Source organism: Lemur catta, chromosome 10 (assembly GCF_020740605.2).
Source record: "Lemur catta isolate mLemCat1 chromosome 10, mLemCat1.pri, whole genome shotgun sequence".
NCBI lineage: Eukaryota > Metazoa > Chordata > Mammalia > Primates > Lemuridae > Lemur > Lemur catta.
In genome coordinates, this window is record NC_059137.1 from 53,917,579 (window position 1) to 53,933,273 (window position 15,695).

Sequence of the window (15,695 nt, forward strand, 5' to 3'; positions counted from 1 at the left end):
CACAATTAAAGGCTCTCAAAGGCATAAAAGGTGTTGCCTTTTCCTTCACTAGGGTCAGTGTATAAACAATAAGGGAAGTATTCCTTATCTAAGAAAGAGTAGGAGAATGACAGTTGGAGCAGATGTGTTTGCAGTATATTTTTTAAAAGTATAGCAAGAATTTTCTGGTAAGCTGCTTATTGAAGAAAAGCAAGTTCTCACTAGAGAATGTTTAAGTATTTAGCTAGTCTAAGTAAATATATTACCTGGGTAAATAATGTGCCCAAGTCTAACCTTAACTTATGCATTGCACTTAAGAAAGAGCTCTTTTTCAAGTATATTTGACATTTTAATTTAACCTCTTTTCCATTTTTTCCTGAGGACAAGAAAGTGGAGGCACATATTAATATGGATTTTTGAAAGACTTCATTTTAGATATCAAGTTGCACTGGGAAATTGTAGAGTTATTTTTATACATCTTACGGGGGAAGAACTGTTTTTCTTTTAGATCCATAAGACTTTTAAAAATAAAACTGAGTTGGTTGTTCGGCAACCAGAAATGTTTCTGAAGTGGGCGTATGTTGTCTACTGTGTTGATTAGCTCTTTCTTTTCTATGTGTCTATGTTAACTCCTTCATGAATAATCCATGGAAATTTCTGTCATACCATTTACAATAAACCCCTGATAACAAGGGTGACTTGACCTCTTTTTCTTATGAAAAGCAGTTTTGATTGTATCTTTATTTGAGGCATGGGGGAGATGATTTACTGCTAATTATTATAATTAATTTAGTAATACAGAAGCTAACCAATTCTGTTGCAAGTACATTATTATTTTTCATGCTAATAAAATAATCAAAGTTGGATGAATGAGCCATTAGGTTATTCTTTAGATTCTGGGAATGTGCAGGATGATACCTTCCTATCATTTCTTTCTGCAGATACTAAATGTGCTAATTGCTTGTATGATATTCCCACTTGCCTAAATTCTTTGTACCAGGAATATTTAATAATTCCAGAGAGAGATAACTTGTATGAAGAAAAAGAGTGTAATAAATTGTGTTGAAACAGTTAATTACCCATTTAGAAAAAATGAGAAGAGACCCATGTCTCATACCACGCCGTGAAATAAATTCTAAATGGTTCAAATCTAAAAACAAAGCATTTGTAAAATAGAATAAGAATACTATTAATAGAAAGCATTTCATTTACTTTGTGTGAAAGGACTTATTAAGCAATATTAAACCCAGTAGCACAAAAAAATTAACACATTTGATTACATAAGGGATTTAACTTCTACATGGCAAAATATTACAAATACAAACTTAAAAAGACAAGTTACAGATTAGAAGAATATTTGCATTATATATCACAGATTTTATATTCAGAATACATCAATGACAAGAACAAGTGAAAACGTGAAAAAATGTTAGATAAATTATGGGAAGAGAATGTGCATGGAAGGTATACAGATCTCATCTCCTCACTAATTGTCAAGAACACACATAGTAAAACACTAATGAATCTATTTCTTGTGGATCAGATTGCCAAACTAATCTGGAGTTGGCAAGATTAGTTAATAGGTATTCCATATTCTTTTTTTTATTTATATAAATGTATGGGGTACAAGTGCGATTTTGTTACATGTATAGATTGTGTAAGTGGTCAAGTCAGGGCTTTTTAGGGTATCCATCACTCTAATAACAAATATTGTAGACATTAATTTCTCATCATCCTCTCCCTCACCCTTTCAAGTCTCTGTTATCTTATTCCTCTCTCTACGTTCATGTGTATGCATTTTTGAGCACCCACTTGTGAGTGAAAACATACAATATTGGTCTTTCTATGGCTTGTTTCATTTAAGACAGTGACCTCCATTTCCATCCATGTTCCTGCTAATGAAATGATTTCATTCTTTTCATAGCTGAATAGTATTCACATTTTCTTTATTCAGTCATCCGCTGATGGACACTTAGGTTGATTCCATGTCTTTGCTATTGTGAATAGTGCTATAATAAAAATATGAGTGCAGGTATCTTTTTCATATATTGATTTCTTTTCCTTTGGGTAGATACCCTGCTGGACCATATGATAGTTTTATTTTTGGTTCTTTGAGAAATCTCCATATTGTTTTCCACAGAGATTGTACTAATTTACATTCCCACCAGCAGTGTATCAGAGTTCCCTTTTTCCACATTCTCCAGCATCTGTTAGTTTTTGCCTTTTTAATATAGTCATTCTGACTAGTTTAATATGATATCTCATTGTGGTTTTAACTTGCATTTCTCTGATGATTAATGATGTTGAGCATTTTTTCATTTGTCTGTTGGCCATTTGTATATCTTCTTTTGAAAAATGTCTATTCATGTACTCTGTCTACTTTTAAATTTTATTTATTTATTTTACATGGATCTCTGTCGCCCAGGCTGAAGTGCAGGTTTTGTATATCTTACTGGTTCAACCTTTGGAGGTTGTGTTTCCAGGAATTTATCTATTTCTTCTAGATTTTCTAGTTTGTGAGCATGTAGGTGTTCATAATATTCTCTGATGACCTTTCTTTATTTCTTTGGTATCAGGTGTAATATCTCCTTTTTCATTTCTGATTTTATTTATGTGGATTTTCTCTCTTCTTTTTCTGGTTATTCTAGCTACCAATTTATCAATCTTGGTTTTTTTTTTTTTGAAACACATTTTAACTGATAATGAGTTTTATAAAACTATAAAAATCTTCTAAGTAATCATAAATCAGTTCTCATTACAGGTACTTAAAGCAATTTAAAAAAGCCACACAGTTACACTTTTAAAATTACAAGTGTTTGATGTTTATCAAGTTACATTTCTACAACTAGCAGGATAACAGATGAGTTACTAGGACTCAGACCACATCCTTGGGAATGTTTATTGGGCGATCCCAATTACACCGCAAGCCAGCTGACTTCCAGCATGTCCCATATTTGTACTTTCTTCATTTCTACCTTTGCCCAATTCATCTGTTTGTTCATGGACCACCATTGTGCAGCCAATGATGGAATGTTCTCCTGAGAGTGAGATCACAGAATCTTCAGTAGACACAATGGCCTCACCATCTTTGCCAGCAGTCACATTGCCCAGGTCTCCAACATGCCTCTCTTGATCCTTTGGCCCACCATGTTTTTTGGATTGAGGATTAAAGTGAGGACCTGCACTGTTACAACCTTGTGTGTTATCTCCAAACCGATGGACATGGAATCCATACTTGCCTTCAGTCAATCCTGTAATTTGTCCATTTACCACAACTGGTCAATTTTCCTGCTGCTGGAAGTGAATGATGCCCTGCACCAGGCCGTCACCCATCACCCTTCTACATGCACACAGCCTTCAATGTCGTGACTCGCTGGGGACAAGTGCTGTAACCAGTTTATCAAACTTATTTATCTTTTCGAGGAACCAATTTTTCATTTCATTTATCCTTTAACCTGCTAATTTGGAGTTTGTTTTGTTTTTGCTCATCTATTTCCTTGAGGTACCTCGTTAAGTTGGTAATTTGATATCCTTCTCCTTTTCTGATGTAATTAATGCTGTAAATGTCACTCCTAGCACTGCTTTACTGTCTCTAACAAGTTTTGCTATGTTCCCTTTCTCTTTTCATTTGTTTCAAAAGATTTTTAAATTTTCATCATAATTTCCCAGTGGTCCTTCAGGAACGTGCTTAATTTCCATGTATTTGTATAGTTTCTGAAATTCTTTTTGATATTGAATTCCAGTTTTATTCTACTGTATTTTGAGGAGATACTTGATATGATTTTGATTTTTCAAAATTTGTTGAGATGTGCTTTGAAGCCTAACATCTATCTTAGAGAATGTTCCATGTGCTGATGAAAAGAATGTATATTCTGTAGTTGTTGGGTAGGATATTCTGTAAATGTCTGTTAGGTCTGTTTGGTCTAAAGTTCAATTTAAGTTGAATATTTCTTTTTTTATTTTCTGTCTAGATGATCTGTCTTAATGTCATGAATAGGCTGTTGAAGTCCCTCACTATTATCGTATTGCAGTCTATCTCTATAGGTCTAGTAATATTTGTTTTATAAATCTGGGTGCTCCAGTGTTGGGTAAATATTTATTTAGAATTATTATATCCTCTTGCTGAATCAATTCTTTTATCATTATATAATGACCTTAGTCTTTTTCTTTCTGTTTTTGATTTAAAGTCTATTTTATTTGATATAAGTGTAACTACTCCGTCTCACTTTTGATTTCTGTTTGCTTAGAGTATCTTTTTACATCACTTTACTTTCAGTCTATGTGTGTCTTTTGAGGTAAGGTGAGTTTCTTATAAGCAGCACATAGTTGGATCATTATTCAATTTTTTTAAATCCATCCTGTCAATTTATGCCTCTCAAGTGGAGTATTAAATCCATTTACTTTCATGGTTAATATTAATATGTGAGGTTTTGTTTCTGTCATATCATTAATTGTTTTCTAGTTGTTTTATAAATTCTTTGTTTCCTTCTTTTTCTCTGTTTGTCATTGTGGTTTGATTGAATTCTGTAGTGGCACCATTTGATTCCTTTCTCTGCCTCCTTTATGTGATTGCTTTGCCAGTGAGTTTTATACTTCCATGTGTTTTCATAATGGTGAATATTGCTCTTTTGTTTTGGACTCCTTTGAACATTTCTTGTAAGGCTAGTCTGGTAATGACAAATTTCCTCAGCATTTCCGTGCCTGGAAAAGACTTTATTTATCAAGTTTAATCTTGTTGGATATAGAATTCTTGCCTAGCAGTTTTTTTTTTTTTTAATTTTTCTTTTAGCACTTGAACTGTGTCATCCCATTCTCTTCTGACCTGTAAGGTTTTTGCTCAGAGGTCTGCCGTTAGTCTGATGGGGTTTCTTTCTTTCACTTTGACTTTAGACAGTGTGATTATAACATGCCATAGTGAAATAATTTTTGCATTGTATTTGACTGGGAATCACTGAGCCTCCTGTATCTGGATGTCTAAATCTCTTGCTACTCTTAGGAAGTTTTCATCTATATTTTGTTAAATAGCTTTTGTAAGCCTTTTGATTTCTCTTCACCCTTGGGAATACTGATTATTTCTAAGTTCAATCACTTTATGTAATCACAAACATCTCTAAGGCTTTGTTCATTCTTTTTTATTCTTTTTTCCTTTATTTTTATCTGACTGGATTGTTTTCAAAAAACTTCAAGTTCTAAAATTCTTCTGCTTTTTCTAGTCTATTGTTGAAGCTTTTGAATGTGTTTTGTATTTCTTTCATTGTTTCAGTTCCAAAATTTCTGTTTTTTTTTTTTTAAAGATATCTTTTTGGTAAATGCACATTCATATACTAAATTGATTTTCTGAGTTTTTTATTGGTATTCATATTTCTCTTGCATCTCATTTAAAATCAGTAATTTGCTTCTTTAAAATCAATATTTTGAATTCTTTATCTGAGATTTTGAGGATTTCCTTATGGTTAAGATCTATTGCTGGAGAATTATTGTGTTCATTTGAGGGTGTCATATTAGCATACTTTTTCATGTTTCCTGTGTGTTTATGTTGATTTCTGTGCATCTGGTATAAAAGTCTATTCCCATTTTTTAATTTACTTTCATGGGGGTGGTTTCTTGAAGATACGACTGTGACGTTGGTTAGGTAGGGCCTTTTGCTTCTGTGTACGTGCAGTAGTGAAGACTCTGGTTTTTTTTTTTTTTTTTGCTATAAGTAGAATTAGTAGCTATCTGTAGTTTCCTTGATGTGGTTTTAAAAGAGAAAGTTGGAAGACAATATCGTAGTATATACCAAAATTTTAAGTGTGCATATCATTTGACACATCATTGCAATTCTAGTAGTCCACAGCAAATAAATCTTCACACATGTGCACAAAGATGTGTAATGTAACTAAGAGCATTTTCTGTTGTCAGGCCTGTTTTTAGTAAGTTAAAGGTATTAACTCTCTTTGTCTGTCTGCCCAACAGTCCTATATTAGGTCCTGTCATTTTCCCCAACTAATAGAAGGGAGCTAAGGCACAGACTGTTTAAGTAACTTGCCAAAGCTCTAACAGAAATTAGTGGTGGAGCCAGGATTTGAACTCAGTTATCCTGACTCCAGAATCTGCACTCCAGTATTTTTCATACTTAGGAATAATTTACAGTCATAAGAAGAATGAAGTTGACTTTTTACTGATTTAGAAATTTCTCACATGAAGATAAAAAGATATTGCAAAATCAAGTAAAAATGTTACTTATTGAATGGTTCTTTTTAGATTTTAAAAATGTATATGTACATCAGCCTGTGTGTGTGTGTGCATGTATACTTATATGTATATATTACGCAATGCATAAAAAAATATGACATAAACACCTAACTGATACCAGCCATTTTTACTGGGGAAGGGAATGGAAGTAGGAACCATAGGGGAGAATTTCATATTGTACTCTGTATGTGTATGCAATATATGTCTTTATCTTGAATCCTTTATGTAATAATGTGTTCATATGCTACTTTTGTATTTTAAAAGTATCAGTAAAAGAATTGAAGGGAAAACTAATGTTTATTTAACAACTGTTCATATAGTAACTGCTTATCCAAAGCATATAAGTGATATGGTATATTTATTGTAAGGAGATACATGTATTTATATAGAACTATAAAATTTTAGTGTTTCGGGGAATTTTAGAAATTCCTTGATATAAACCCAAGAGTGATTCTGTTATGTACAGATTTTTAATAATAGAGCCTGGATTAGAACCTACATTTTATGACAATCCATATTAATATTCCTTCTGTTATATCTTACAGATAATATATGCAAATTTTCCTATAATAATATGAATTTTAAGGGTTTCTAGCTTCTCCATAAATACCTATAAATGCTTATCAAAATAATTTTCTTTTGGATGCTCTTGTGAATCCACATTAATTAATGTCGTATTGTTCATGCTCATCTCATAATAAATAGGAATGTCAGACTTAATGTAAATGAACTAAGTGAGATTTGGAAGTATAAGTTATTCACTTCTCTGTGTAATTTGAACCCAGAATAATTTTATTTTTGGATAGAACATAATATTATGTCAAAATTACATTATGTACAGCATAATAGACAAATATAACTCAGTAGAACATGAGAGGTATCATTTGCAGGAAATATTTATGAGAATAAAGATGTGTGGGTAATCTGCTAAGTGAAAGGTTTATATGTATGTTAATGCTTTTTGAGTAATAATTGTGTTATGTTTTATTTTTCACTAAGTAGTTACTCATTAAGAAGTGTTTTTTTATAAAATATATTGATATAATTCTGCTCACAATTTTTGATTTTTTTATGCTTTCATCATCAGGATGTCATTGAAAAGTCTTCTGATCCAGTACTTGATCTGCATATGCCTTTGGAGGAACTATACACCCAGAATCTCCTGCAAAGACAAGACAAGAATCTACCTCCAGTAGACTTGAGCATAGGGCCTGTTTCTGGCTTTACCATAAATGATTATAATACAACTGCAGATGCTCTTGAACAACAATATGAATGTGAAAACACAATAACATGGACTGAATCTCAGTTACCAAGTGAAGTTATATCAAGTGCAGAACTTACCTCTCCTGTGCTACCTGATTTGACTGGAAAGGTAATATCTTAAAGATATGGTTTATGTATTATAATGACTTAGGGGACAGTGATGTGTCAGAGCATTCTGGCTATTCTCATTTCAAACGAGTGCTTCCTGACACTGAGATTTCCAGAAGGCAACCTCTGAACTTGTTTTGGCTATAGATTGTTGCTGAATAAAGCACAACCAATTAGAGAACATGCATGATGTTGAAATCAGACTCCAAAGTCTAGTTTTCCTTTTCATGTGACCTGTTTTTTTCTTTTTTTCAGGGCTCTGAGTACTCAATCGAACAGAGCTCCCTGACCTCTAATGCCGAGTGTGCCATGCTCCAAAATGTATCCAAAGAATCTTTTGAAAGGACTATTACTATAGCAAAAGGCAATTCTAGCCTAGGTAAGTTCCTTATCTTCCACATTTACATACTACTCTCCCAAAACCCTTAACAAGGGAAAATATTGAACATGGTAGGTTTCGATATTTTTTGCTATAGATGAGAAAATAGATGCTAGAAATCTTCCTGTGGTTTTTATGGGTTTTCTTTCTATGTGCTCATTATTGTTTCTGAAATGGTTAACAGGTTTGTTTATTTCATACTAGCATAAATCCCTCATTCTCTTAATTATTTCAAAGTATTCAAAAGCCTCATTTACATTTAAGTAAAAGATATACGAATTGTTTGTGTATGAAACAGCAAATCAGAAAACAAATTCTTAAGAAATGAAAAGTCAGCAATTTGGAATTCTAAATTCCTTGGAAAAGTAAATTATTAGTTTCTTTGAATTTTACTAGTTATGCATAAGTCAGTTTGTATTTAATTTCTTTCATTCACTGAAATAAAGACTAAAAAGACAGACAGGTGTGCCACCACCAAAATGTAAATGTGAGTTATTCAACAGTTCTTCCCAGGTGGCAGGATTTTTTATTACCCACAAAGTGTTTCGGCTGGTTATAATCACAAAATCCTATGCATTGGGCAAAGAAGACTTACTGTAGAAATAAAATCCTAATTACAATAGCTAAAATTGTGCTAAGAAAGAGCACATTTATTCTGTCATTGAGTTAAGCAGCCATATGACTGAGCCCTGTCCCTGTTAGTTGGTACTGACAAACATGATAATATGGCTTTCAGTTGCTCTGAATGCCCAAATGTAGCCCATGGTTCTCTGGTTACCTCAATATCAGAGATCCTGTTCCTTCTATGAAGTAACCAACCAATACCCTTTACATTGATATCTTAGGCAGGGTCTTGTTTCCTTGTTAAGTTTGAGACTTGGCAGAGGAATTCAGCAGTGCTTATTTGGTAAGTGGGAGTCTAGCCTTTATCTCCTAGGTTTTGTTACATTTGGTGGTGGCTGTGTAGTACCAACAGCAGCTAAATAGAGAATTATAGGAGCAAATTTCTACTTTGTTGTAATATTTTGTATATTACATTTAATAGGATGATACAAAATTTAAACTCCAGAGCTTTCCAATACTCACTAATTATGAGACAGGTATTATAGATATCTAAGCCATGTTGGAATTAAATTATCTGCTAATACAGTGTTTGAGAAAGCACATTACTCAGAATACTAGTTCTATAGGACATTAATAGGAGTTGTAAATGCATTCCAAGTTTAAAAGCTTAGGGTTTTATAAGTTTAAGAAGACAGGTTTTTGTTTGTATTACTTTTTAGTATCTTTGATAACCCAATGTGCATTGTAGATCTCTAAGAAGAGGTCATCAAATGCATCATTTCTCACATTTAATTGGCCATAAACCCATTTTTTTTTTTAGACAGTCTCACTCTGTTGCCCGGGCTAGAGTGCCATGGCGTCAGCCTAGCTCACAGCAACCTCAAACTCCTGGGCTCAAGCAATCCTTCTGCCTCAGCCTCCCAAATAGCTGGGACTACAGGCATGTGCCACCATGCCCGGCTAATTTTTTCTATGTATGTTTTTAGTTGTCCATATAATTTCTTTCTATTTCTAGTAGAGACGGGGGCTCGCTCTTGCTCAGGCTGAAAACCCATTTTTTGTTGAACTTATAAGACAGAGCTTTTGCAAAGCCATATTCTAATGTATTTATTTACTCAACTACCAATCATTTATTGTTTTTTATATTCTAGACTTTATGCAGAGGCATCATAATATAGTCACTTTTCTCAAGGAACATGAATTTAAGAGAGTAAGCTAATCACCATTTAAAATCCTAGGAGGCATTAAAATATTAATATCATACAAGCTATGATAGATACTCATTTAGAGAATATTGAAGGCTTGAAAGAGGAAATAGCTTGTCCCTACTCTGAGTGTGGAAGAGTTTAGAAAGGTTTCAGAGAGGACATGTTTGATTCGGGTCTTGAAAGAGAAGATTTTCAATACATAGTTGAGGAATTGGAAAAAGCTGGAAGCTGCTAGTGCTGATCCAGAGAGATATGAAAACATTACTGAATAATGTTTGGTATGGATGAAGTGTGGTGTGATGCCCAGCAAAGCAAGAGTTCAAGCTACAGGAATGGTAGATGGAGACCACTGCTGAGTGGGTTTGTGTGCAGGATACAGGACTTCTGTCGTAGCCCTCTCCTGCCTTAAATTCCTGTAGGATACTGCCAAGGGCAGAAGAATGACATGATCAGATTTGTGTTTTAAGAAGATCATTCCATGGGTTGGTGACTTAGATTGGCATTAAGAATTAGGAGTTAAGAAGCTCTTATAAGAGCCATAGTTTGATTATGCCTGGTTTTGCAATCTGGCCATTGGTATGCTCACCTATTTTTAGTTTATGGAGAGAATGTGGAATTTTATCGATGCTTTTCTTCATCTGTTGAGAAGATTATGTGGATTTTCTTATTTATTCTATTAATATGTCCGGATATGTTGATTTTTTTACTGTGGTAAAATATACATAACATAAAATTGACCATATAAACCATTTTTAATGTACATTTCTGTAGTATTAAGTACATTTACATTGTTGTGCAACTGTTACCACCATTGATCTCCGGAACTTTTTCGTATTCCCCAACTGAAACTCTCTATTAAACAATAGCTCCCCATCTTCCCATATTCCAAGCCCCTGGCAACCACCATTCTTTTTCCTGTCTCTATGAATTTGACTACTCTAGGTCCTTGATATAAGTGGAATCATACAATATTTGTCCTTTTATGACTGGCTTATTTCAGTTAGCATAATGTCTTCAAGTTTATCCATGTTGTAGCATGTGTCAGAATTTCCATCCTTCTTAAGGCTGAATAACATTTGATTTTAAGTGTATACTACATTTTTTATTGTTTATCCATTCATCTATTGATGGACACTTCAAGGTGGGTTGCTTCCACCTTCGTTTTAAAATTTTGATATAAAAATATACTGGATTAATGAAGTTTTCAGAAATAAATAGTAAAAGGTAGATGTCCTTCCTTTTATCATATGTAGAAATCCATTTAAACTTCAACAGCTTGATTTTAAAATTAAAGTATAAAAGAACCCTCTCATTTGTTTTGTGAGAGTAAAACATTTATGTGTGAAATCATAGCACCATTAGTTTAGCACCCAATTTATAATATAAAAGTGTAAGTAACTATTAGTTTTACTTTTCTGCTTCATTTCCATTATTTGAATTAATTTATATACCTAAGATATTTATAGGGCTTTGTCCCTGGCTGTTTGATTTTCTGGGACCCAGTGAGGTTCCTCTAGCATCTTTTTTTTCTGGAGACAGACTCTTGCTATGTTTCCCTGGGTAGAGTGCAGTGGCGTCATCATAATTCACTGTAACCTAAAACTCCTAGGTTCAATCAATCCTCCTACCTCAGCCTCCCAAGTAGCTGGGACTACAGGTGCGTACCACGACACCTGGCTAATTTTTCTATTTTTAGTAGAGATAGGTCCCAATCTTACTCAGGCTGGTCTTGAGCCTCTGAGCTCAAGCAGTCCTCCTGCCTCAGCCTCCCAGAGTGCTAGGATTACAGGTGTGAGCCATTGAGCCTGGCCTTCCTCTAGGATCTTAGAGTTCAAATTTACAGCATACCAAGGTGAGAACATTTCTCTGTTGTCTCATTTAACAGGAAATGTTCAATTTTCAGACTTCTATAGTACTTAGAATAACTAAATATAAAGGTATCAGGAAAAATCTTGTAAAACACTGATTCAATTAAAGCATTCAGTTAAGCTTTAATGTAGGAAGGTATTGCCTTTACAACTAGAAGTAAGAAAAAGTGTGATAAATAATGTTTTAGGGAATCTAAATAGAGGCTGACTTTGTACTGATAGGAAAGTATGTCTATCAGTATGCTCATTTTCTTAGATTCATACTCTCTCCTTAATCAGATATATGAGGTTGTTTGCAGTTTTAGCTTTCTGGATATGTTTCCTTCTCTAGTGATTACCCAGAAGAAATTAATAAATGATAGGTTTCTGTCAAAGCTGTCATTATACATTTGTTTTGATTTCATTAATCACTTGGGGTTTCTTTTAGTTTTATTAAATTTATGGTAGGAATGTTATATACAAATATACATGCATATGTACACATGCAGGTAGTAACCTTTAAAAAAAATCTAATCTTGATTTTTGATAGGTCTGTGGTCCATTGACTAATTATGTTGTGTTAGGTATTGAAGTAAAAAAAAAATAAGGAGAAAGAGATTATCATCCCTTCACTGATTACGTACAGAAGCATAAACAGACTCAGGAATTTCTCTGGAGTATTCAGCTCTTAAGAGGTAGAGGCCAGACTCGAACCTCAGTTTGTCTCCAGTTCTCACATACACAATACATCCAGTACTTGAGTTACCCAAGGACGTGTTATGATTGCTGTAATAACAAGTTTCATTTTGAAGCTGAATTAAGACTTGTTTGTATCCTTTAGAGAGCAATGTAACTTTGGTTTGGGATAGAGATACATTTTAAATATATCCTGTGAGTTTTCTTTTTTAGTTTTGCAACTACACTTTATTGAGCACTTTGTGTTAGGTACTTAGAAAGGTACTCCACATATTTTTTTCAATTAATTCTTCAAATAACCCTAATAATAATATTGTCTTCATTTTACAAATGTGTAAACTGAGGCCCTGTGTGAGATTAAGTCAGTTGCCCTAAGTCACACTGATTAAAAGTGGTAGAACTCAGATTTATTACCAATTCTCTGGTTCCACACAGTGCCTGATTTGGGCTATTCTTCTTTCAAGAAAAAAGTTGAGAGATCTTACAAGTTACAACAAAATTCTAACTAGTGGCTATTATCTTCAAGTTGTTGAACCCCGTAAATTGTCATTTGGTGAAAGGAAAGTATAAGCTGAACTAGCTGATGTCAACCTCTTGGTTTATATGGTTGATATGACCTGACAGCCTTAATAACTGATAGATTTGTGAATTAAATATGCTTTTAAAACTGAATTCAGAGGTCATGTTGACCATAACTCACGATGACTTGTTTCATGCCTGTGACTTGTTTTATTGTAGACTGTGTGTTGCTAAGGAGAACAAGATGACGAGCTAGACTCCCAGTGTGGATGGCTGAGTTAAATTTTGTCTTGTGGTCACACATTTTTATTTTAACAGTACAGTTTTTTGGTGGATTTTGGCAGGAAGGATGGCTGTATGAGGACCAACTAGCATACATTTTTAAACATTTCAGAGCCAGCCTCTTTTCTTATAAGAAACCCACCTGTCTTGTTTTATGGTAAAAAGTGGTGTCTTAATAATTTAAAAATCACTAGTATTATTAATTTAATATTAATATGAGTCTTAACAGAATATTTTAAATACATTTGATAATGTTTACTTCTTTCAGAAAACAATAACTAGGAGACTGGATTGCCCATTTTCAGGCATGAAATATTAGGCTGGAAACATAATCAGAATTGTTCTTTAAAATATTTGAAATATCATATCTAATTTGGTGTGATTAGAATTAATATTTGGAAAGACCTTATTTTTAAAAAATACATAGAAGCCTAAAAAGGAATTTGTGACTTCTTTTAAAGAAAGTTTTTGTAAATTCCCTTATAGCTTTATATCCCTCCTTACCTTTAACTTTATAATCCTATTTTGGAGGAGACTTTAATACTTTGTTTTAAGTGAACTTATGTTATTTTTGCAAAGTTTTAAACATAATTTCAAAGATTTTGTATTTTTGAAGGAATAGGGTGAGGGGAGCATATAAAGGGAACATTAATTCAGATAGCGTCTGTGGAGAAGGCCTTTTTGAGAAAGTGATGTTGAAGAGTGAGCGGGAGTTAGCTTGTCCAAGAGCAACAGAAAGAGGATATCAGGCAAAGACTTGAAAATGGGGAGAAACTAGATGTATTTCTGAAAGAAAGCTGTTGTGGCTGGAACTCAGGGAGCCAAGGAGGACATGACACAAGAGAGGGTTACATGTTGGGCAGGGCACCAGTGCTCTGTAGACTTTGCCAAGCAAGTTTGTTAGCTATTAGCATAACAGGAAACTGCTGAAGGGTTGCAACCAAGGGATTGTTGGAGTGTGATTTGTCTTTTTGCAGTGGTCTCTCTGTCTTCTGTGAGAAGAATGCATTGAAGGAGACAATGTTGTAAGGCAGATGACCAGTTAGGAGGCTGTTGCCAAAAGTCAGACAAGAGAAACCATTGGCTTGATCTTAGGTTAGTATCAAAATGGAGAAAGATAAATGAATTCAAGACAAATTTTGAACATAGAAATGGCAGGACTTGGTGTTGGATTAAACATAGGGAGTACGAGAGAGGTAGGAATCAAGAATGACTGCAATATTTCTGCTTTAAATAAGGGAGAGAGGTGTGATAGTTCCATTTGCCAAAAGGGAAAGAAAAATGGAGAAATAAAAGGAGGTGAAAAATTGCAAGTTCATTTTACACATTCTAAGGTTGCATTTCCCGTGAGACATCCAGGGAACATGTTAAGAGGACAAGTGAATATCCAAATTGGGAGCTCAAGAAGTTCAGAGATGAAATGGGGATAGATTAAAATTAAATTCCTATCAGTTCAGTTCAACAAACTATACCTGCGGTCACTGTGATAGGCTCTGGATATTAAGACTTGAATATAAGCTTCTTGATGCTAGGAATTCTATGCTATGCTTTTTTATTTTAAGCCACCAGCATAGTGCTTAGCACATTGTAACCATATAGTAAATAGATTCTGAATGAGCAAATGATCTAGAAACAAGGTGAAAGCAGAGAATTTCTTAATATATAGAATTAATTTTCTATTTGTAGTCCTGTTTTTATTCTATTACATGTATAACAGATGACCTGCTATTACAGAATAAATAATTTGAAACTGTCACATTAAGGAAGCAACACATCAAATAGTCTAAGTTATATTCATTCCACAGTGTAGACCTGTTTCATCTCTAATGTATTTAACATGGAGTATTTTTATCCATATACAATTTCACAAACATTTTTAAATTGACTTAAAAATATTTTTGTTAGAAACACTTTCTTCTTTTTTTCTGTTGTTTTTTATTGGCTAAAAATGTTATTCCTATCTTTTATCTACAAATCCATAGGGACTATTAAATTAAAATTAAAATGAATTTGAAAATCCTATATTTAATACATACCTGCATTTTTCTTTTCCCATAGGGATGACAGTAAGTGCTAATAAAGATGGCTTGGGGATGATTGTTCGAAGCATTATTCATGGCGGTGCCATTAGTCGAGATGGCCGGATTGCCGTTGGAGATTGCATCTTGTCTATTAATGAAGAATCTACCATCAGTTTAACCAATGCCCAGGCACGAGCTATGTTGAGGAGACATTCACTCATTGGGCCTGACATAAAGTAAGTATCATTTGGACCCCAGTTTGGCTTGAGAAATTCAGGAAATTCAATTAATTAGAATTTTTTTTTTAGTATATACTTCTGTTTGAGATATAAAGTTATCACATATTTATTTAATGTAAATCACTTAAGAGATTACTTTTGAATAGTTCTTGATTGTAAATATAGTCTGTTTAAGACTATAACAATGTTGAAATTTTGAAAACATGTTGCTTTGTGTTTTTAATTTTACTTCTCCAGTGATTTCTATTAACAACCCTGGATATGAAAGGTGATATGGCTTTCACATAGCAGGAAGGTCCACTCTTAGGATCTTAGAAAGAAGTTTGGATTGGCCTTAATAGAAGGCATTGTAC

General features: G+C 33.6%; 1 protein-coding gene and 1 pseudogene across 2 annotated transcripts in view; one reads left to right on the plus strand and one right to left on the minus strand.

Moving 5' to 3' along the window:
• The window catches only part of MPDZ (multiple PDZ domain crumbs cell polarity complex component), a 163,831-nt gene that overhangs the window by 91,485 nt on the left and 56,651 nt on the right, over positions 1-15,695 (plus strand). For both annotated transcript variants that reach the window (XM_045563965.1, XM_045563964.1), the window contains exons 20-22: positions 7,301-7,588; positions 7,843-7,966; positions 15,141-15,339. In XM_045563965.1, coding sequence (XP_045419921.1) covers positions 7,301-7,588; positions 7,843-7,966; positions 15,141-15,339 — 611 coding nt within the window. The remainder of the gene's footprint in view (positions 1-7,300; positions 7,589-7,842; positions 7,967-15,140; positions 15,340-15,695) is intronic.
• Positions 2,878-3,312, minus strand: LOC123646699 (annotated as a pseudogene).